At 39.0% G+C, this 24,500-nt stretch overlaps 1 protein-coding gene across 6 annotated transcripts in view; it reads right to left on the bottom strand.

The window, feature by feature from the left end:
• Window positions 1-24,500, bottom strand: part of CPLANE1 (ciliogenesis and planar polarity effector complex subunit 1) — a 140,361-nt gene that overhangs the window by 34,180 nt on the left and 81,681 nt on the right. For 5 of the 6 annotated variants that reach the window (XM_049648144.1, XM_049648149.1, XM_049648146.1 and 2 more), the window contains 9 exons: window positions 23,606-23,772; window positions 22,148-22,280; window positions 21,212-21,266; window positions 16,922-17,026; window positions 8,284-8,355; window positions 6,932-7,041; window positions 6,385-6,580; window positions 6,016-6,165; window positions 962-1,215 (listed from right to left, as the gene is read on the bottom strand). In XM_049648144.1, the coding sequence (XP_049504101.1) occupies window positions 962-1,215; window positions 6,016-6,165; window positions 6,385-6,580; window positions 6,932-7,041; window positions 8,284-8,355; window positions 16,922-17,026; window positions 21,212-21,266; window positions 22,148-22,280; window positions 23,606-23,772 (1,242 nt within the window). The remainder of the gene's footprint in view (window positions 1-961; window positions 1,216-6,015; window positions 6,166-6,384; window positions 6,581-6,931; window positions 7,042-8,283; window positions 8,356-16,921; window positions 17,027-21,211; window positions 21,267-22,147; window positions 22,281-23,605; window positions 23,773-24,500) is intronic. The other variant, XM_049648147.1, reaches the window with a different exon arrangement.

Genomic DNA, 24,500 nt, shown 5'->3' with positions numbered 1-24,500 from the left:
ACAACCAAATAAACATCATAATAATGTTACTTAATAGTAGCCCTACCTCGTATTTTTTCAGTGTAATTTCACATGTGTTTAATCTTAACTTTTTAATATGTGTTAAGTGTTTGAATTAAAGAAATACTATAAACCTAATAAATACATCTTTTAAAATCTCAACCTGCTAGCAGCCTGGAATATTTGTTAGGTAAGTCAGTGATGGAATTCTTATCCTGCAGACCAATTTGCATTTCCCAATACAAGGCTTTTACACACTCAAAATATTTTTACTGTTAGTTCCTTAATCTTTATTTTATGTGAATTTTACTTCCTAAAAAAAAAAGGTTTGTGCAAAATAATTAATTCATGTTTAAGACTTCCTTTCTACTTGTCTAACTACCATGATAATACACATAAATAATCTCTTTCTCATGAGTATTTTTTAAAGATACAGAAACCATCTAAGGACTACTATTCCCATTGTATAAAATATTTAAAAGAAACCGAGAATTCCAAATATAAAGACAACAATATTTGTAAAGTTAAAAAAAAATCTTGCTGAAGAAAATGATAATTAAGGGCAGGGTTCATTTAAAACCACATTCTTGTTTTCTAATTCAACTATTTCTTTTCATGGTAGGAACCACTGGTTCACTTCTTAAAAGTTTAAGGCAGTGGTTCTCAACTGGGGGTGATTTTGCCACCCAAAGAACATTTGGCAACATCTGAAGACATTTTTATTATTATTATGCTACTGAACATCCTACAATGCACAGGACGGCCTCCTACAACAAAGAGTTATCTGGCCCAAATGTCAGTCATGCTGAGGTTGAGAAACCCTAAATTCAAAAAATAAATAAATTAATTAATTAATTAATTTCCCATTATTTTGAAAAATCAAATGTCCATCCAAACTTACATCACACCAAAATCTAATAACTCAGTAACAAACAAACAGCTAAAATAAAAGACAGTCTACCTTATCACAATGTCGATCTAGCACTTTTTGTCTGGGGCAATCCCGTTCTATGTTTTCAGCAATGTTCTCTATTGCTAACAGTTGTTCATCAATTTTCTGAAGCTTAGACGTAAGATGCTCTAGCCGGCGAGCTGCAGAGCTCTGTGCGGGACGAGCCGCAGAGACATCCCGCAGTAGCTCCCAGAGCAGATACTCCTCTGCGGCAGATGACTTTGAGCTCTGCTCTTTGAATCGGCAATCTGGCTTCAGCATATCTAAATAGTAATAAAGGTAATATCAGAATTGATTACAATTAAGGGAGAAGTAGATGCTGATGATCTAATTTTTTTGAAGACCTCAGTTTAAGTCAACAAAACATTCCTTCAGAAATTTTCTAACACTTCAGCTTCCTGACTTCTGAGAGTTGTCTGTTGTGAAATAAGAATATGTAACAGTATTACTATTACCATAGGACTCCGTATACAAGGCAGTTTGAATGTTACTTTTACCCTCTGCTTCCTCAAAAAGCAACTTTATTTAATATTCTTGACTTTTCAAAAACTCTACTTGAAAACCAACAATGTCACACAGTAAAAGCCAGGCCTGCTGTGGGCCATTACCAACTCTACATGGGATCTCAGGCTAACACCAAACCTCCCAAGACCAATATCAAAGCCAATGACTCTCCCTTACTCTTCAAGTCAATTGATTCTTGTCCCAAATTTGAAACACTTTTTTAAATGCATCCTTTTTCTGGCTTCTGGGTCTCTTCCTCCCCTTACTGGTCTTCCATCTTAGTTGTCTTCTTGTTCTTCTCTTCTGCACCTGCCCCTCTGACCCATCAGTATTTCCAGGGTGCCAATCTCTGCTCACTTTTCTTCTCACCCTGCCCACTCTCCCTGGGTGATGTCACTGATGCACAGGTGACTCTCAAATTCACATGGCACCTTTGTGAGCTCCAGCCCTGTGTCCTGGATATCTCATTTAGGGTTGTCCCAAAAGCACACCAATCGAAACTCTGCCCCTCCAACCTGCTCCCTCTTCCTGATTCCCCAGGTTGGTGAACAGCACTATCATTCACCCAGGTTCCTAAGCCACAGGCCTGAGAGTCATTCAAGCTTCTTCTCTTTCCTTCAGATCCAAAGTAACACCGAATATTGAGGATTACCAACCAAAATCTCAAAAAAAATAAATAAATAAATAAATAAATAAAATAAAAAAAATCTCCATTCCTACTACCACTGCTTAGGTGAAGCTTTCACAATAGATAGACGCCAATTAGTATCTCTATTTTGCCCTCACGTAGTCCATCTTCCACACAGATTTTTTTTTAATTTTTTATTTGAGAGAGAGAGAATGCAAGTGGGGGAGAGGGGCAGGGGGAGAGAGAGAGAGAATCTCTTTTTTTTTTTTTTTTAGTTTATTTATTCATTTTCAGAGAAAGAGAGAGTACAATGTGTGCACAAGCAGGGAAGCACAGAGAGACTAAGAGAGAGAATCCTAAGCAGGATCCACTCTGTCAGAGCAGAATCTGACCCGGGGCTTGATCTCACGAACCATGAGATTATGACCCAAACCAAGATCAGGAGTCAAATGCTCAACTGACTGAGCCACCCAGGTGCCCCCCCTCTCAAGATCTTTTAAAAGACAAATCTGATATTGTTCCTTTCTCACCTCAAAGTCTTCAGTGTTTCTCTAATGCCTTCATCTTAAAAGTCCAAATGCCTGTGAGGACAATGACATTCAGTCTTTCCTCTGCCCCCCTCTCCAGCTCATCTCTTGCTGTTTCTTAAACAAGCAAACTGCTCCACTGCCTCTAAACCAAATGAACTTCAATTTTCTCAATCTCTGCAGGCTTCATCAAACTTCCAAGTCATTGCACAACCTATTCTCTCAGTCTGTATGCCATTTGTCTCACCAAGTCCTACTTTCCTTTAAGATTCCATTTAGGCATCTCTCCTCCCAATAGTCCAGTCCTCCCTGGAGATGGATTACATGCTGTATTCCCCAAGAATCTCATCCATACCACCTTGACAGCACTTACCATGCTGTGTCATAATCATCTCCTTCTCTGCCTTCCTTTCCTCCTATAGGTGAGCCCACAGGCAGAGAACCTGGTAGTACTCTCTTCTTCAGCCCTGATATCTGGCCCCTGTCTTAGTGTTTATTGAATAGTCACTCAAATGAGGATTATGATGCCTGTCCTACCTAACTCAAAGAGGTTTGTGAGGATCAAATTATGCAACAAAACACTCTGAAAAATGTGAATCACTAAATACATAGAATCACTAAATATATAAATATATAGTGCTTATTATCTCCCAGCCCCAGTCTAGCGTGAAGCTTCCGATGAGAAGATAATGGTAAATTCCAATGCTGGCAATGGTGGTTGTATTATCTTCCCCTACCTGTTTTGGCCTTACTTTTTTTTTTTTTTTTTAAGGAATCTCTACACCTAACGTGAGGCTCAAACTCATGAACCTGAGATTCAAGAGTTGCATGCTCTTCTGACTGATCCAGTCAGGCACCCCTGGCCTTACCTTTTTATAGCTTGACTCACAGTACTTTACCATCTATCCTTCCTGTTTCTCAGCAGCCTGAAGTGTCTCCCTTAGTCACTCTCAGGAAAGAATTTCATATACAAACTTCACGTAGAAAATGTAGCAAAAGAACCAGACATGCTCAAAATCCAGAATGGCCTACATACATAATGAAATATAGCTTCCCTTTCTCTGGAGAATCTGCTCCACTCCCACTGACTAATAGCAAAAATCTAGGAGGGTTAAATACTGAGTTCCACTGACACTGAAATGTTCTCCCTCTGTCCATCCAGCAAAGCTCTGCTTGCTATTAATAGCTGAAAGCATTCCTTTTGGAGATGGTTTCTAAAATAGGAAGCTGCTGTCATTCAAAATGGTGAGCAAGTATCACTAAAAGCAGAAATTATTATTTGTTTTGCTTTTGTTTTAAATACTTAGGGACCCTGTCCTTCCTTCTGCCAGCCTTTTGCTATAATACAAATCCCACTCAACTCTATTGTATAACTATATTCTGAATCTTTAAAAAAAATTTTTTTTAATGTTTATTTACTTGTGAGAGAGAAAGACAGACGGAGTGTGACCAAGGGATTGGGGGGGGTGGGGGGGTGGGGCGCGGAGAGAGAAAGATACAAAATCTGAAGCTGGTTCCAGGCTCTGAGCTGTCAGCACAGAGCCCGACATGGGCTCGAACTCACGAACGGTGAGATCATGACCTGAGCTGAAGTCAGATGCTTAACCGACTGAGCCACCCAGGCGCCCCTATATTCTGAATCTTTAAGGTATGTTATATAAATACCATGATGGAATTTATTTTCAAAATATAAAACTCTTCCTTTTCATTGGCATTTTAAAGTTGCTTGATTTAATAAAGGGAGAAGGGTCCGCTGACATATTTTTATAACCAGATCCAGAGAATGATCTTCCACAAGGTGGAATAGACTTGATCTCACTGATGAAGGAAATTAACCAGTAGCTTGTAAGTAATTTGAAATGCTGGCTGAGCACAGTCAGGGATCACAGGGATATGGGTGTGGTTCCAGTTGATGGGTGTGAAAATGAAGGGAAACTAATTAAGTAGCCCACAGGTATTTGGCTGGATGTAACCCACATGACAACCCTATGAGGTTGTATCTCACAGAGATGCAAGTAAGGATCAGATAAAGTTAATTTACTTGCAAAAAGTATCCAAACTCTGAAGTGACAGAGCTGGGACTAAAAACTGGGTCTGTTCTATTTGAATCTAAAAGTTAACCTCTGGGGTGCCTGGGTGGCTCAGTCGGTTAAGCGTCCGACTTTAGCTCAGGTCATGAGGTCACACTTCATGGATTTGAGCTCTGAGCCTGTTTCAGATTCTGTGTTTCCCTCTTTCTCTCTCTCTGCCCCTTCCCCATTTGTGCTGTTTCTCGCTCTCTCTCTCAAAAATAAATACTTTTTTAATTAAAAAAATAAAAGTCAAGCTCTTTTCACTTCCCCACACACTTCCCCAGCCTGAAAGATGGTTAGCTTCATACATTCTCCCTCCAGTACCCATGCACCAAACAGGAGAGAGAAAGGGCATAGGCTTCCAAATCTGAAATGCTAGCACTTACTGGTACACACAGCTGTAACACACATGCCCCAACACATCCTAAGGTGAGGTTTCCCTGCCACCCATCCTTCCTCAAATCTCCTGAGTGCACATTGTTGATAAACAATTAGCAGGCAGGGCTGGACTCTGCCCCCCAAGCATCTGACAACCATAAGGCTGGGTCCACTCCTCCCAACAGCTGTGGAACCCAGAAGAGAGACTGAGCTTCTATTGCAGGAAGTCTGATTGCATATTAAGATTATTCTAATCATCTACTGGATGTAATAACTTTAGGTTTTGGAGAAATATTCTTCTAAATCTTACAAATATTTAGCAATAATACAACCTGGCTTATAACTATAAACTGAATATTTTATTAGTAATATTTTATGGTTGGCTACATACTTGTGTATTTTCTATGTGCTATTCTAGAATCTCCCACCTTTTTAAAGTTTATTTTTGACGAAGGGGTGGGGGGGAGAAAGAAAGAAGAGCACGTGCACGTGTTCAGGGAAGGGGTAGAGAGAGAGGGAGAGAGAGAGAATCCCAAGCAGGCTCTGCACTGTCAGCCCCAATTCGGGGCTCGATCTCACGAACCATGAGATCATGACCTGAGCCAAAATCAAGTGTCAGAGGCTTAAGTGAGCCGCCTCTCCTACCTTTTTAAATGTGAGAATTCCTTTTTAACACCAAAGCACTCATGACATCCCACAGGATATTTATTTTTAGCCTCCTTACTTAAGAAAAGACATATGTGGAAACAGAGCTGTAGTCTCCTTGCAAAACACCCATGAGTCCCAGCCTTGGAACCATGACTCTACCTCATTTACCTATCTGCCCCCACTCTCCTTACCAAGGGAAAAGCCTTTTCCTGGCTTCTTTCGCAATTACCAAGTTTTAGAGCTTATCTCTATACAACAGTAATTTAGAGAAGGGGGAGAATCATGTTCCACAGCTAGAGCATTCACCTGTGTCCTGCTGTATTTCTGATGGTATAGGTGAGGCGATAGCAGGCTCCTTCTCTTCTGAAATTGCTGCCCTCCAGCTTCTTCCATCTAGACAGGATGGAGACAGTTTTGCAGGTTTAAAAAATAAATCTGTGGTGGAAGTGGCAGACTCTATCAAGAATATGAAAAGCATACAAAGATTGATTCTAACCTTCTAAATAAGGTATTTAAGAGACGAGTAGAACATTTCTAGATGTGAATATAAACATCCAGACTTATAGTAGGTTTGCAAGAGGAGTGCTAAGAGACCTAAGAAGGGGGAATGAGGCTATACTGAAGAATTTTTCAAAATGTTTTTAACCTACTTAAAAGGCAAGAAAAAATTATTACCTTCACTCTTAAAACTGTGCAGGGGGACAGCATTTGTAACTGAAGCTGCCATATAATGTAACTCTGCAGAAGATGGGACTTCTAGATGATCACTTTGCTGTCTGATAATATTATCATCTGAAGGCTCTTCTCTGACAGGCAATTCCTGTAGATCATCAGCTTTAATGTCAACTACATTTATGTAAGTGTGTCCAACCTGAACCAAAACACATAAAATCAAAGAGAGTTACATTCTTTTTACTCTATAGAGCCACTCTGAATCCTCTTCCCCTGTAAAAAAAAAAAAAAAAAGTTTAATCCTAAACAAGAGGAGCTTATATGAATTTAACTTAGGGAAAGCTGCAGGAAGTATGTGTTATGGTCTTAGCTTACAATACTTTGGGGCATAATAACTAAATCTTAATTTTTTGATCTTTTCAACAAAGTAGCAGATGAGATTTTAGCCTCATTTCATCTATACAAATGAATAATGCAGATGACCATAATAAATTTTAGCACAAAGGTATTATTATAACCTCTGAACAAAGCCCAATACCAAATTTAGTACCGGATCAGATGGTGAAGGTGACAAAGGTTTCTCTGATATTTCAGTGGAAAGTTTGAGATTTAAATATACATCTGGTGCCAACACTTCAGGAACATTCAAAGGCTCATGTTCTGAAAATTAAGAAAAGAATCATCAGGAATATTTAAAAAATCTACAAATAACTCCAAGTCATTAGCATTGTAACAAGTAAGCAACAAACAACGTAAAATTTTTTTGTTAAAAATCTAAGTAGGGGGCACCTTGCTGGCTCAGTCAGTGGAGTACGTAGCTCCTGATCTCAGGGTTGTGAGTTTGGCCCCAGGTTGGATATAGAGATTACTTAAAAATAAAATCTTAAAAAAAAAAAAATCAAAGTAGAAGCTTCACAGGTATAAATAAATTTATTCTATCCTAAGGGCAATTTACTCTGGAGTAATTAATAATTAAATGCAGATTGATTAGTGCTTTTTTCATATGAATGATTCACAAGAATAATAAAGTGTCTAAGTAATGTCAAGAAAACGCTGTAATTTCCTATTTCCATTTCAGATATATTAAGTCATGGTTTTTTTTGGAGACTTCAAGAAAATCAGTTTAGGAAATTAACCCATAACTAATTTGTTTTTTTATTCTCAACACCGTTTCTTATTATTTGTTTGTTTTAACAGCTTTATTGGGATATAATTCACATCCTTTAAAAGGGCACAATTCACAATTCAGTAGTTTCTAGTATATTCACAGAGGCCCTGGCTAAATTTTACCCCTTAAAATGTTTAACATTGAAATTTTACAAAAGTCACTAGCTTCTTTTCAAAAGTACAATAAAGAAGCCTGTCACAGTAGGTTAGCAAATGGTCTAACTCTGTGCCTTCTGTCGTAGGACTCTAATTTTACTTCCTAGTGCCCCTGCAGCACAAGTAGGGGTGGGGCAAAGGGAGAGGGAGTGAGAAAATCTTAAGCAGACTCCCCACCTAGCACAGAGCCTGACCTGGGACTCATTCTCAGGATCATGAAATCATGACCTGAGCCGAAACCAAGAGTCAGACACTCAACCAACTGAGCCACCCAGGTGCCCCCTAGCATCTTATTTTTAACAGAACATTACTTTCAAAATTCCTATGTAAAATATAACTTCTCATTTTATTGAATACTAGAAACTTGGTACCAAGGCTTGAATTTAAACCATATGACAACCAAAACCCTAGAAAAAAAGTAAAGTGAAAATACTTAAATTATCATTCTATCTCTATGGATTCAATTGATTGGTTTTATTCCTGTTTTCATGGATGGCGGTAACTCTTGTTTTGGCATCACAAAAACATAATCTTTAAGTAGCAATGCTATTAGCAGAAAAAAAAAAGAAAAAATCACACCTGATATAGAAGAAATGATTTGTTCATTTTTACAACATTCAGAAACAACTTCTTGAGAAGCAGCTTTTTTATCTTGTAGTCAACGAGGAGATTTGAAGTGAAAAGAAAAAAACCAGAAAAAAATTAACAAACAAAAATTAAATACATGAACGCAGATTTTTAGATATCATGTATTAAAGGTAGTAGACAGCTTACGAATTTAGTTTTTAAAAATTAACGATAATTTCAGATTTTATTATTATTTACCCTGGGCCTGATACCTGCATGATAAGAGACTTCTAGCAAACAGGTTGCCAGCTTTAGAAGACTACATAGCAACAAACTACCTTCAAGGCTTTCGCAAAGGCTTTAACTTTTAAGAATGTTTCCCAAGTGTGTATTCACCATTTGCATCAAAAAACATCTTCTACATGCATTCAGATAGAAAGAAAAACTAAATAGTAAGGTGCATTTTCATGACCTGTCAGATGAGTAAAGATAAAAGAGCTAAATCAACATGATGACAAAAAAAAAAAAAGAAAAAGAAAAAAAGAAAAACCTCTCATATATGAGAAGATACTCACTGAGGCATTGTTTATAGGAGAAAAATACTAGAAACCACCTAATACATTCAACAATAAAGAATTAGTTAGGGGCACCTGGGCGGCTCAGTTGGTTAAGCATCCAACTTTGGCTCAGGTCATGATTTCTCAGTCTGTGAGTTGGAGCTCTGTGTCAGGCTCTATGCTGACAGCTCAGAGCCTGGAACCTGCTTCGGATTCTGTGTCTCCCTCTCTCTCTGCCCCTCCCCCACTCACAATCTCTGTCTCTGTCTCTCTCTCTCTCAAAAATAAATAAACATTAAAAAAAGTTTTAAAGAATTAGTTAAATATTTTATGACACAGCTGGAAGAAGGAATATGTTTACAAAGTACTTTTTCATGACATAAATGTTTGGCATAAGCAGACATCAAAGTGAAAAGCAAAGGATCCAAAATATAGGTAACTTCTGTTATCCAAATCTAATCCATTCTAAAAAAATGTGCTGCATAGTCAAATACCAGGAAACTTTTTAAATGGGGGAGAAAAAGGTGTTCCAGCCTATCTAATACTGCCAAACATTAGTAAACACTTCTTAAACATTTAAATAACTATCCATCAAAGATTACTAAATATAAAGCATTTTGAACATCACTTCTTAACTAATGTTCATTTAATCTATTAGTTTGTGTGCAATATGCAATAATACTGACCATATCTGTATGCATGGGGGAACCATGCATGGGGGGGTCCAGAGGGGGACCATAGAATACAGATGCTATACTGCAAACATATAGTATATGCTATAATGTAAGTAAATATATAGTATAACACAAATAAATACTATAAGTATATGCTACAGTGCATATACTATATACATATATATGTATATATATATATATATATATATGTATATACACTATGTATGTTTGAACTATAATGTAGATAAATACTGAGTAATATATTAAAGAGACTGAGTAGAGAGTGTCCAAAGGTATCTGGGTAAAAGACAAACACTGGGACCCACAAAGGGTTAAATTCTCAGGGAAGATAGTAATAATATTTGGAAGATGACAGTTCAGACACAGAGGGAGGACACCTGTACTATCTACTGTACCAAACTATGTAAAATGTGCAAAAGAAGACTGAAAGAAAAATCATCAAAATGTTACTTCTAAGTGGCATGATTACAGTTAATTTCATCCTCTACATAACTTGCTACATTATCCAAATATTCTATAATGATCATATATTATTTTGAAACCATATCAATAAATATTATTTTATAATAACTTAAATTAGAGGTTTAAAAAAGCACTTGCAAGGTTCTGAACACAGTTAAGAGCAACTGTTTCCTACATATCACAGAAAAGAATTGCGACAGCACAAAGGTCGGAGCACTTACACTAATGAGGAAGTTTGTCAGGCAAAATTCCAAATAATAGGTCCTTCAACTTTTCTTTTCTCTGTTCTTGGACATAGTTACGTATGCCCTTTCCACAGCAAATCCAACCTAGTCCTCTTCCTGACTCAGCTTCACCAGCCACAGCCCCAGGTCTCTCAGTTTTAGGCACGAAATCCCAGTGAAGGCAATTAATGGCGTAGAGAACCCAAATTCAAAACATTGTCTCTACTGATTTAGGATGTAGTCCAAGGTATTTTGAACAAAAATTTCTATTGTGTATTAATTAAGTTACCATAAATTCAAGTGAAATTTTAAAGTTTAAAATTTGTCAGGGCACCTGGGCAGCTCAGTCGGTTAAGCATCTGACTTCAGCTCAGGTCATGATCTCACAGTTTCATGAGTTGAGCCCTGCATTGGGCTCTGTGCTGACAGCTCAAAGCCTGGAGCCTGCTTCAGATTCTGTGCCCCTCTCTCGCTCTGCCCTTCCCCTGCTCATGCTCTGTCTCTCTCTCTCTCTCAAGAATAAACATTAAAATATTTTTTTTAAGTTTAAAATTTGTAAAGTATACACCAGGGTTGAAGACAAGAACCTGGGATGAGTAACTACTATCACATCACTTAAAATTCACTTTAAATCATTGTTTTGAAGAAAAAAATCTAGGAGGGGTTCCGGAAGATGGCGGCGTAGGAGGACGCGGGGCTCACAGCGCGTCCGGCCGATCACTTAGATTCCACCTACACCTGCCTAAAGAACCCAGAAAACTGCCAGAGGATTAGCAGAAGGGAGTCTCCGGAGTCAAGCGCAGACTAGAGGCCCACGGAAGAAGGTAGGAAGGGCGGCGAGGCGGTGCGCGCTCCACGGACTGGCGGGAGGGAGCCGGGGCGGAGGGGCGGCTCGCCGGCCAAGCAGAGCCCCCGAGTCGGGCTGGCAAAAGCGGAGGGGCCGGACAGACTGTGTTCCGACAGCAAGCGCGACTTAGCGTCTGGGAGGTCATAAGTTAACAGCTCTGCGCGGAAAGCGGGAAGGCTGGAGGACAAAGGGAGGGAGAGCTGCTGAGCCCCCGGACGGCAGAGCTCAGCTTGGCGGGGAACAAAGGCGCCAGCGCCATCTCCCCCGCCCATCCCCCAGCCAAAATCCCAAAGGGAACCAGTTCCTGCCAGGGAACTTGCTCGCTCCGCGCAAACACCCAACTCTGTGCTTCTGCGGAGCCAAACCTCCGGCAGCGGATCTGACTCCCTCCCGCTGCCACAGGGCTCCTCCTGAAGTGGATCACCTAAGGAGAAGCGAGCTAAGCCTGCCCCTCCAGCCCCCGTGCACCTTGCCTACCCACCCCAGCTAATACGCCAGATCCCCAGCACCACAAGCCTGGCAGTGTGCAAGTAGCCCAGACGGGCCACGCCACCCCACAGTGAATCCCGCCCCTAGGAGAGGGGAAGAGAAGGCACACACCAGTCTGACTGTGGCCCCAGCGGTGGGCTGGGGGCAGACATCAGGTCGGACTGCGGCCCCGCCCACTAACTCCAGTTATACACCACAGCACAGGGGAAGTGCACTGCAGGTCCTCACCACGCCAGGGACTCTCCAAAATGACCAAACGGAAGAATTCCCCTCAGAAGAATCTCCAGGAAATAACAACAGCTAATGAACTGATCAAAAAGGATTTAAATAATATAACAGAAAGTGAATTTAGAATAATAGTCATAAAATTAATCGCTGGGCTTGAAAACAGTATACAGGACAGCAGAGAATCTCTCGCCATAAAGATCGAGGGACTAAGGAACAGTCACGAGGAGTTGAAAAACGCTTTAAACGAAATGCAAAACAAAATGGAAACCACAATGGCTCGGCTTGAAGAGGCAGAGGAGAGAATAGGTGAACTAGAAGATAAAGTTATGGAGAAAGAGGAAGCTGAAAGAAAGAGAGATAAAAAAATCCAGGAGTATGAGGGGAAAATTAGAGAACTAAGTGATACACTAAAAAAAAATAATATACGCATAATTGGTATCCCAGAGGAGGAAGAGAGAGGGAAAGGTGCTGAAGGGGTACTTGAACAAATTATAGCTGAGAACTTCCCTGAACTGGGGAAGGAAAAAGGCATTGAAATCCAAGAGGCACAGAGAACTCCCTTCAGACGTAACTTGAATCGATCTTCTGCACGACATATCATAGTGAAACTGGCAAAATACAAGGATAAAGAGAAAATTCTGAAAGCAGCAAGGGATAAACGTGCCCTCACATATAAAGGGAGACCTATAAGACTCGTGACTGATCTCTCCTTTGAAACTTGGCAGGCCAGAAAGGCTTGGCACGATATCTACAGTGTGCTAAACAGAAAAAATATGCAGCCGAGAATCCTTTATCCAGCAAGTCTGTCATTTAGAATAGAAGGAGAGATAAAGGTCTTCCCAAACAAACAAAAACTGAAGGAATTTGTCACCACGAAACCAGCCCTACAAGAGATCCTAAGGGGGATCCTGTGAGACAAAGTACCAGAGACATCACTACAAGCATAAAACATACAGACATCACAATGACTCTAAACCCATATCTTTCTATAATAACACTGAATGTAAATGGATTAAATGCGCCAACTAAAAGACATAGGGTATCAGAATGGATAAAAAAACAAGACCCATCTATTTGCTGTCTACAAGAGACTCATTTTAGATCTGAGGACACCTTTAGATTGAGAGTGAGGGGATGGAGAACTATTTATCATGCTCCTGGAAGCCAAAAGAAAGCTGGAGTAGCCATACTTATATCAGACAAACTAGACTTTAAATTAAAGGCTGTAACAAGAGATGAAGAAGGGCATTATATAATAATCACAGGGTCTATCCACCAGGAAGAGCTAACTATTATAAATGTCTATGCGCCAAATACCCGAGCCCCCAGATATATAAAACAATTACTCATAAACATAAGCAACCTTATTGATAAGAATGTGGTCATTGCAGGGGACTTTAACACCCCACTTACAGAAATGGATAGATCATCTAGACACACAGTCAATAAAGAAACAAGGGCCCTGAATGATACATTGGATCAGATGGACTTGACAGATATATTTAGAACTCTGCATCCCAAAGCAACAGAATATACTTTCTTCTCGAGTGCACATGGAACATTCTCCAAGATAGATCATATACTGGGTCACAAAACAGCCCTTCATAAGTTTACAAGAATTGAAATTATACCATGCATACTTTCAGACCACAATGCTATGAAGCTTGAAATCAACCACAGGAAAAAGTCTGGAAAACCTCCAAAAGCATGGAGGTTAAAGAACACCCTACTAACGAATGAGTGGGTCAACCAGGCAATTAGAGAAGAAATTAAAATATATATGGAAACAAACGAAAATGAAAATACAACAATCCAAACGCTTTGGGACGCAGCGAAGGCAGTCCTGAGAGGAAAATACATTGCAATCCAGGCCTATCTCAAGAAACAAGAAAAATCCCAAATACAAAACCTAACAGCACACCTAAAGGAAATAGAAGCAGAACAGCAAAGGCAGCCTAAACCCAGCAGAAGAAGAGAAATAATAAAGATCAGAGCAGAAATAAACAATATAGAATCTAAAAAAACTGTAGAGCAGATCAACGAAACCAAGAGTTGGTTTTTTGAAAAAATAAACAAAATTGACAAACCTCTAGCCAGGCTTCTCAAAAAGAAAAGGGAGATGACCCAAATAGATAAAATCATGAATGAAAATGGAATGATTACAACCAATCCCTCAGAGATACAAACAATTATCAGGGAATACTATGAAAAATTATATGCCAGCAAATTGGACAACCTGGAAGAAATGGACAAATTTCTAAACACCCACACTCTTCCAAAACTCAATCAGGAGGAAATAGAAAGCTTGAACAGACCCATAACCAGCGAAGAAATTGAATCGGTTATCAAAAATCTCCCAACAAATAAGAGTCCAGGACCAGATGGCTTCCCAGGGGAGTTCTACCAGACATTTAAAGCAGAGATAATACCTATCCTTCTCAAGCTATTCCAAGAAATAGAAAGGGAAGGAAAACTTCCAGACTCATTCTATGAAGCCAGTATTACTTTGATTCCTAAACCAGACAGAGACCCAGTAAAAAAAGAGAACTACAGGCCAATATCCCTGATGAATATGGATGCAAAAATTCTTAATAAGATACTAGCAAATCGAATTCAACAGCATATAAAAAGAATTATTCACCATGATCAAGTGGGATTCATTCCTGGGATGCAGGGCTGGTTCAACATTCGCAAATCGATCAACGTGATACATCACATTAACAAAAAAAAAGAGAAGAACCATATGATCCTGTCAATCGATGCAGAAAAGGCCTTTGACAAAATCCAGCACCCTTTCTTAATAAAAACCCTTGAGAAAGTCGGGATAGAAGGAACATACTTAAATATCATAAAGGCCATTTATGAAAAGCCCACAGCTAACATCATCCTCAACGGGGAAAAACTGAGAGCTTTTTCCCTGAGATCAGGAACACGACAGGGATGCCCACTGTCACCGCTGTTGTTTAATATAGTGCTGGAAGTTCTAGCATCAGCAATCAGACAACAAAAGGAAATCAAAGGCATCAAAATTGGCAAAGATGAAGTCAAGCTTTCGCTTTTTGCAGATGACATGATATTATACATGGAAAATCCGATAGACTCCACCAAAAGTCTGCTAGAACTGATACATGAATTCAGCAAAGTTGCAGGATACAAAATCAATGTGCAGAAATCAGTTGCATTCTTATACACTAACAATGAAGCAACAGAAAGACAAATGAAGAAACTGATCCCATTCACAATTGCACCAAGAAGCATAAAATACCTAGGAATAAATCTAACCAAAGATGTAAAAGATCTGTATGCTGAAAACTATAGAAAGCTTATGCAGGTAATTGAAGAAGATATAAAGAAATGGAAAGACATTCCATGCTCATGGATTGGAAGAATAAATATTGTCAAAATGTCAATACTACCCAAAGCTATCTACACATTCAGTGCAATCCCAATCAAAATTGCACCAGCATTCTTCTCGAAACTAGAACAAGCAATCCTAAAATTCATATGGAACCACAAAAGGCCCCGAATAGCCAAAGTAATTTTGAAGAAGAAGACCAAAGCAGGAGGCATCACAATCCCAGACTTTAGCCTCTACTACAAAGCTGTCATCATCAAGACAGCATGGTATTGGCATAAAAACAGACACATAGACCAATGGAATAGAATAGAAACCCAGAACTAGACCCACAAACGTATGGCCAACTCATCTTTGACAAAGCAGGAAAGAACATCCAATGGAAAAAAGACAGTCTCTTTAACAAATGGTGCTGGGAGAACTGGACAGCAACATGCAGAAGGTTGAAACTAGACCACTTTCTCACACCATTCACAAAAATAAATTCAAAATGGATAAAGGACCTGAAGGTGAGACAGGAAACCATCAAAACCTTAGAGGAGAAAGCAGGAAAAGACCTCTCTGACCTCAGCCGTAGCAATCTCTTACTCGGCACATCCCCAAAGGCAAGGGAATTAAAAGCAAAAGTGAATTACTGGGACCTTATGAAGATAAAAAGCTTCTGCACAGCAAAGGAAACAACCAACAAAACTAAAAGGCAACCAACGGAATGGGAAAAGATATTTGCAAATGACACATCGGACAAAGGGCTAGTATCCAAAATCTATAAAGAGCTCATCAAACTCCACACCCGAAAAACAAATAACCCAGTGAAGAAATGGGCAGAAAACATGAATAGACACTTCTCTAAAGAAGACATCTGGATGGCCAACAGGCACATGAAAAGATGCTCAACGTCGCTCCTTATCAGGGAAATACAAATCAAAACCACACTCAGATACCACCTCACGCCAGTCAGAGTGGCCAAAATGAAGAAATCAGGAGACTATAGATGCTGGAGAGGATGTGGAGAAACAGGAACCCTCTTGCACTGTTGGTGGGAATGCAAATTGGTGCAGCCGCTCTGGAAAGCAGTGTGGAGGTTCCTCAGAAAATTAAAAATAGACCTACCCTATGACCCAGCAATAGCACTGCTAGGAATTTATCCAAGGGATACAGGAGTACTGATGCATAGGGGCACCTGTACCCCAATGTTTATAGCGGCACTCTCAACAATAGCCAAATTATGGAAAGAGCCTAAATGTCCATCAACTGATGAATGGATAAAGAAATTGTGGTTTATATACACAATGGAATACTACGTGGCAATGAGAAAAAATGAAATATGGCCTTTTGTAGCAACATGGATGGAACTGGAGAGTGTGATGCTAAGTGAAATAAGCCATACAGAGAAAGACAGATACCATATGGTTTCACTCTTATGTGGATCCTGAGAAACATAACAGAAACCCATGGGGGAGGGGAAGGAAAGAAAAAAAAAAAAAAAGAGGTTAGAGTGGGAGAGAGCCAAAGCATAAGAGACTGTTAAAAACTGAGAACAAACTGAGGGTTGATGGGGGGTGGGAGGGAGGGCAGGGTGGGTGATGGGTATTGAGGAGGGCACATTTTGGGATGAGCACTGGGTGTTGTATGGAAACCAATTTGACAGTAAATTTCATATAAAAAAAAATAAATAAATAAATAAAATAAAATAAAATAAAATCAAAAAAAAAAAAAAAAGAAAAAAATCTAGACATATGCACTGTTGCAAAAAATATATGAATTTTAAAAATTAAAGTAAAATAGCATTTTACCTGGGTCTGTATTTGTACTTGCATCCTGACATTCTACAGCTTTCTTTCTTACACAGGCCATGAAATGCAATCCAGCTGAAGTTTTAATATCATTTTGTAGCATTTCTTAAATATAACAAAACATTGAAAGCAATCATTGAGAAGCCAACATATCCAAAAGCAGAGAACCTAACTCAAAGGAGGTGAGGTATGAGGTGCCCAGATGTTATCAAAATTGACTTTTTAAAAAAAATTTAATGTTTATTTATTTTTGAGAGACAGAGCATGAGTGGGGAAGGAGGGGCAGAGAGAGACACACAGAATTCGAAGCAGGCTCCAGGCTCTGAGCTGTCACCACAGAGCCCAACGTGGGGCTCGAACTCATGAACTGAGAGATCATGACCTGAGCCAAAGTCTGAAGCATAACTGACTGAGCCACCGAGGCGCCCCTAATATGGACGTTTTGAATGAGGTGGTGCCTACGTTAACTCTCAAAGGCAGCTCAGTGAATTCAAAACCAAAACTGTGGAGGATTCTGTGTGTCTAGTCTAGAAACCTAGATGTTCTTCTGGCTGATGAGGATCTAGTAGAAAATGTTATGCAAGAAAATGATATGGTCAGATTGATGTTCTAGAAAAACCACCCCAGCCAGTGTGTGGACCGTAGATTGGAGTGGATAAAAGTGAAGACAATCAGATAGATGAAGGCACTGCAATAGTTCAAATAAGAACCTCTAGCAATGGTGAGGAGTGGGGGCCAGAGGACACATTTACAAATTACAAAGGAGGTAAAGGGGCACCTGGGTGGCTCAGTCAGTTAAGCATCCAACTCTTGACCGCAGCTCGGGTCATGATCTCACAGTTTGTATATTTGAGCCCCAAATCGGGCTCTGTGCGGTCAGCTTGGGATTCTGTCTCCCTCTCTTTCTGCCCCTCCCCTGCTTGCTCTCTCTCTCTCTCTCTCTCTCAAAATAAATAAAAATAAACTTAAAAAGAAGGAAGTAAAATAGGGAAGACCTGCTCATTGACTAGTTGAGAAGGCAAGGGAAGACGGAATTCAGATAGCCAATGTTTTGGGGTTGAGTTGGTAGTGACACAAATGAAGATGGAGAATTAGGAGAACAAACCAGTTGGTGGCGAGGGATAACAAGTTGAGACTGTACATGCTGCACTTGAGTTAATTTCCACCTAAGTGGAGAAGTTCAGCAGCAAGTAGAATCAAAATCCAAACTCTATTATGGGAGTTTGGGTTTAGATGTGGATTTTCCTGGGAGATCATCCAGGAAGACAAAGTAGAATAAGAGATGATCAGTGTGTCTGGGTGGCTCAGTCAGTTAAGCCACCGACTTCAGCTCAGGTCATATCTCATAGCTTGTAAGTTTGAGCCCCAGGTCAGGCTCTGTGCTGATAGCTCAGAGCCTGGAGTGTGCTTCAGATTCTGTGTCTCCCTCTTTCTCTGCCCCTCCCCTGCTCACACTCTGTCTCTCTCTGTCTCTCAAAAATAAACATTAAAAAAAAAAATTAAGAAAAAAAAAGAATAAGAGATTATCAATTATGGCACATGGTAGCATAATAAACATACATATAGGGGCACCTGGGTGGCTCAGTTGGTTAAGTGTCCTGACTCTTGATATCAGCTCAGGTCTTGATCTCAGGGTCATGAGTTCAAGCCCCACATTGGGCTCCATGCTAGGTGCGGAGCCTACTTAATACACACACACACACACACACACACACACACACACAGTCTTCATCCTTGGTTCTAAGCATGAAGTTCCTTAAGTCTTTGGAATTTCGTGAGTAATAGGAGTGTCTGTCGTTATATCTGAGTTTATGCTAATGAAGTGACTCTTGTTAGGCCCCTAGATAGCTTCAGGATAGGTGCTTGTCACTAAAGGGCCAAAGCACATGATTAGAGGGTTAGAACTATAATCAACCCCACCGCACCCCTACCTCCGGGGAGGGGAGAGCAGCTGGAGATGTAGTTCAATCACCAATGGTTAACGATGTAATCAGTCATGCCTTTACAATGAAACTTCAATAAAAATCCTGAAACAATGAGGCTAAGGGGGCTTCTGGATTGATGAGCAAGGGGATGTGCTGGAAGAGTGGTATATCCAGGGAGGATATGGAAGCTCTGTGCCTTCAGTCCCCATACCTTCCTTTATGCATCTCTTCCATTTGGCTATTCCTGAATTGTATCCTTTATAATAAAACTGTAATCCTTAAGTAAAGCATTTCTCTAAGTTCCTGAATCACTGTAGCAAATTAGTAAACTTGGAGGGTGAGTCATGGCAATACCTGAATTTGTAGTTGCCTGGACAAAAATGCAGGTGTATAGGGACCTGTTTGTAGCTGATAGCTTGAATTGGTCAGTCTTTTGGGACTGAGCCACTAATCTGTGACATCTGTGTTAACTCTGGGTTATTGTTAGACTTGACGTGAATTATAGGACACCAGCTGGTGTCAGAGAAGTAGAGAATTATTGTTGTTTGAAATACACACAACACACATCCATGGGAATACTATGCAGTCATTAAAAATGGCATTGTAGAGGGGAGCCTGGGTGGTTCGGTAGGTTAAGCATCTAACTCTTGATTTTGGCTCAGGTCGTGATCTCACAGATCATGAGATCAAGCCCCATGTCGGTTTCTTTGTTGACAGCACGGAGCCTATTTGGATTCTCTCTCTCCTCTCTTTCTGCTCTTCCCCTGCTTGCGTGCGCTTACTCTCTCTCAAAATAAATAAACTTAAAATGACATTGTAGAATATATAATATAAAAAACGTATATAAATAAAATGAATACATATGTATATATGTATTTACAGATATATGTGAGTAAGAACATTCAAAAAATAAACCCTGGGGGAATATTAACACTGGCTATCTCTAAACAGAAAAATTATGAGACAGGCACCTGGGTGGCTCAGTCGGTTAAGTGTCTGACTTCAGCTCAGGTCATGATCTCAGTTTGTGGATTCAGGTCCCATATGGGGCTCTGTACTGACAGTGTGGAACCTGCTTGGGATCCTGTCTGTCTCTCCCCCTCTCTCTCTTTTTCTCTCTCTCAAAATAAATAAACTTTTTAAAAATGTATGGGAGATTTGGGGGGGGGGGTAGATTTTAATGTTCTTCCTATTCCTATTTGTATGTTCTCAATTTTCTTCAGTGAACAAGTATTACCTTCACAAAGCTGAAAGAAAAAAGAAAGAAAGAAAGAAAGAAAGAAAGAAAGAAAGAAAGAAAAGGAAAGAAAAGAAAAAACCCAAACCACTGTTAAAAATGAAAAAGAAACTAGTTTTAAGACAAGTGAGTGGGAAAGAATGCTAAACAGATTAGCAAGCTAAGCAAGCAGGCCAGTTAAGAAAAAAAAAAAACTGCTTGGTTTAGGCACGCAGAGGCTTGATGCAGGGCAGTGATATCAACAAAGAGAGGGAGGACCACATCAAGGACTGAGTGAAGGAGTGGGACAACAAAGGTGAGGGGTAAACGAAGGGTGACTTTCAAGGTAAAAATCTTCACCAATCAAGTGAATGGTGACATCACTAATGGCAAGATGCCAGTTTAAAATTTGGACATGTTAAGTTTAAGGTGAAAGTAGAAAAGAAAGATGAGGGAGGGTAGATGTGTCTTGGAGTATCATCTGAGTGTAGCTGAAGTCCTGAAAGTGACCGTTTGTGTGTATGAAAATTACTAAGGAGAAAGCCCTGGGGAATACATGCATTTGGTGACAAGAAGTAAACTGACCAACTAAAGAAAGAAGAGAATTTACTATCTTCTAAACAAGTACTCTTTTCTGAACGGATTCCTTACTTTAATGTGCATGTATTTTCTATGATGAATTCGACAGGCATGTTCTTCCATAATTTCCTTTTAGGCCTTATATATTAGTATCTTATTTGAGATTCTAATTAATTGCACTGCTATACGGTAGAGATCAGCAAGTTTTTTCTGTAAAGGGCCAGATAATAAATATTTCGGCTTTGCATTCTGTGTGGCTCCTCTTGCAACAAGTGAACCTTGCTGCAGTGCAAAATCTGTCACAATGTGTAAATAAATAGGCATGGCTGTGTTTCAATAAAACTTGATTTACAAAACAGGCATGGTCTGGATCTGGCCTGTGGGCCACAGTTTGTCAACCACTGCTCTACCGGATAACACATCAAAACACAACGCGCACACACACATACACACACACACAATCTTGTCAAAGATAAACTGAAAATAATTGTCTCATTTTTATACACATAATTCTAGAAAGCTGATTTTAACTTTGAACTGAGATACTACATTAATCGTGCTTATACATACCAAAAGGAATGTCAAAATCATCCAAAGGCTGGGAACCACCATGTTCTTGTTGCTCCTAAATGAATACCCAAATGATCAATCTTGTAACTCAAAGACATTCATTATTTGGGGGGCAGCGGGGGTGGGGGGAAGCAAACATTCAATAGCTAAGAGAATTGTTGAATTTTTAGGTATAGATTTGAATCCTATCCTAGAAATATTTATTTACTCTATCAAAGTAACTCTACGAAGGAGTTCACAAAACTCACAAGTCAAACAATAAAAAAGAACATTACTAATTTAATGCAGTTACTAAACTGCAATGTTCTCTACTGCAGAGCAGTTTTAACACTCATATAGTCACCCACCGTATCAAAACTGCTCAGGAAGTCAACATTTTTACTAAGTGCCTCCCCACATGCTCTTGAGGACTTAGTGAAGCGTGCTTTTAAAAAATCCTTATAAACAAAACTGTTCATGTTTATTTAATTTGTTGCAAAAATAAGTAAACAGTCATCAAAGTTAGAAGGAATGTTTGAAAAGATCTGACTTAAATATATAGGTTACATAACAAACCTATGTGTGGAAAATGCTGGAGGCATCTAAAAGAGATTAAACTGTATTAGGAGCAACCCAAAGAACATATATGGTATGCATTAAGAGATCACAGAAAAAAGCAAGGAGTGATTAAATATAAGAAAGTCACACCGGCAGATGCTCTACACTATAGTTTTTGATTTACCACCAACTTGCTTTTCACATTTGCAACTGTATGTCCACTGTTCCATGAAGGGATGCAGCAAGGTTTATGTATCTGCTTCACATCTTAAATGAAGTAAAGATTCTCCTAGTCACAATCAGAAGCTTCGGCAATCAGAAGACTAGATAAGCCACAGAGACATTCCAAACTCTGTGTACATGCAAAGCAGGGAAGAAAGTATAGCAGTTTTTCTGTACCTTGGATTTCATAACTATTTCTGAATCATTATCATTAACAATGGAACTGTCTGGTTGGAAAGCCACACTTGGTTTTCTCCTTAGCTTCTCTGATATTTTTTCTTGCAGCTCTTTCTCAGCTCGTCGTCTTTGTCTGTTAAATAGCATAAAATATGTTTTTACTATTTTAGTAACATCAGTTTTTTACTTATATCATGCTATACAGGGAGACAGTTATCAAAATTATGTCAATAAATTATTTTCAATGGTATATAATTAAATTATCAGGATACTCTGCTAGAACACAAGCAAATATAAGCAAATGTCAGGGACACACGAAAGCTGTTTCTAGTTCCTCAACTACTGAACTTTTTCTGGAATCTCAGGTCAGAGTCATACCTTTTAGGTAATTTTCAAACTCTCTTTTCTGCAGACTCTAAGCTGACCTCAGAAGCCCTATGGGATACCTCCACTGACCCTTTTGAAGAAGTTAAGCACACTTAAGTGACCTTGAAATCCCAGCAAGGAGGAAAGAAGGCCCAAAAAAGTCAAGAAGAAGACTTACTTTGAAGAGGGAATACCTGAAAAAGATGGAAGGAAGGAACTATTTCTGGAAAAAGGACACTGGTATCAGATTTTAGGGTCTGATAAATGTGAAATTTTAAAAATATTTTCTGGACTCAGTAATAACCTACCAGTCAATACATTTTTGAATACCCATTATGAATAAAACATTATAAATGTTCTTTATTAGAAGTCACAGCCTTGCTTTTCTACATGCATGTTTCTTAGTGTCCTGAAACAAGTCACATCACTTACCCCCCTGCTCCTTATGTAAGAATCTGGAGGATATGGTAAGATGAATAACAATATTACTTCAGTGTATTAGATAGTACATGGAATATTGCATGAGATGCCAAATGTTTATCCTACAAAATAAAACTGCTCATGTTACAGAAAAATGTAAAAGAATCTTCTCGCCTCAGAAATCCAGTAAGGGGGCGCCTGGGTGGCTCAGTCAGTTAAGCCTCCAACTTCAGCTCAGGTCATGATCTCGTGGTTTGTGAGTTCGAGCTCCGTGTCGGGCTCTGTGCTGACAGCTCAGAGCCTGGAGCCTGCTTCAGATTCTGTGTCTCCCTCTCCCTCTCCCTCTGCCCCTCCCCTGCTCACACTCTGACTCTATCTTTCAATAATAAATAAACGTTAAAAACATTAAAAAAAAAAAAAAAAAGAAATCCAGTAAGGAATTCCTTAATAAAATGGAAAAAATAACAGTATTTATCTGTCACAATATAGGAATTTTCCTCATCACAAGACGTGTTCAAATGCATGACACTTGATATGAAAATAGAATATTCAATTGTGTACAGGCTGGGAGGTTGAACCAGATAACTTTCACTTTTCTAACTATATTTTTTCAACTAATAATAAATTTGCAGGTAAGTGATAGTCTCAAATAAAATTCCACTTAAAACTTGCCTTTTTTTACTGTCCTTTCCTTGTCTCACTTCAGATGGTTCTATTTTGACCTTTAGCAGCCGAAGGTGTCCAAAATCGCCTTGTTCAAATAAATTAGGTGCTAGTTTCTCTTGGCTTTGTTTGAATGCAATGAGGTTCTCAAGGGGAATAAGTTGTGGGTTTTTGTACTATAAGAAATAAAGCATAATAATTTAAAGTTATAAACCTCAATTATGTAATACATTAAAAATTTTTGAGAAAAACCTTTGTTTAAATTAAAATGTGAGAGACAGAACATGTCAAAGATAACAAATTGATTTGGACTTGTAAAATGAGTAACTAGAGCTTAAAGAATAAATAAGTTTAGAGTGCTAGAAATTCCAGCTGGGTCCTCCTACTTCAGAAGCTAAGCTGGAAGTCCTCACCTTCTTAATTTCTATTCTATGTTAAAAATCTTATAAATAAAATCCATAATGTCTATCATTTGACTTAAAATTCTTTGGAACAGGGAGGATACAGACAAGTAGAGGTTATGGATGGGATAGATTAACAGTGTGTTGACAAATATTGATGTCAGATGATAGAACTTGGTTCATTATACTGTTCTAATAAAAAACATTTCTTTAAATCCCCCTCAAAATGTCTACTTTTCTGTACCTTTAATCCTTTTTGTTCATAATATGTTCAGAAAAACAGGCGGCATGATAAGTACTTCTGAAGAGTGACCATTTCTTTTCCCAGTACTATCTTCAAATCTTAAAATTAAAAGTGTACCAGAGAATTTCAATTACCTTCCTAAGACAGTACTACTGACTTAAAAAATTAGAGGATAAACAATTTGAATTTCATAAACTAAAGCTTACAACTTTAAAGGGGATTTTGTGGGTTTATAAACATTCAACCTCTTAACTACTTT

Source organism: Panthera uncia (genome assembly GCF_023721935.1).
Source record: "Panthera uncia isolate 11264 chromosome A1 unlocalized genomic scaffold, Puncia_PCG_1.0 HiC_scaffold_17, whole genome shotgun sequence".
Taxonomy (NCBI): domain Eukaryota; kingdom Metazoa; phylum Chordata; class Mammalia; order Carnivora; family Felidae; genus Panthera; species Panthera uncia.
Note: the sequence above shows the minus strand (reverse complement) of the source record. Positions and strands in the feature narration are given on the sequence as shown.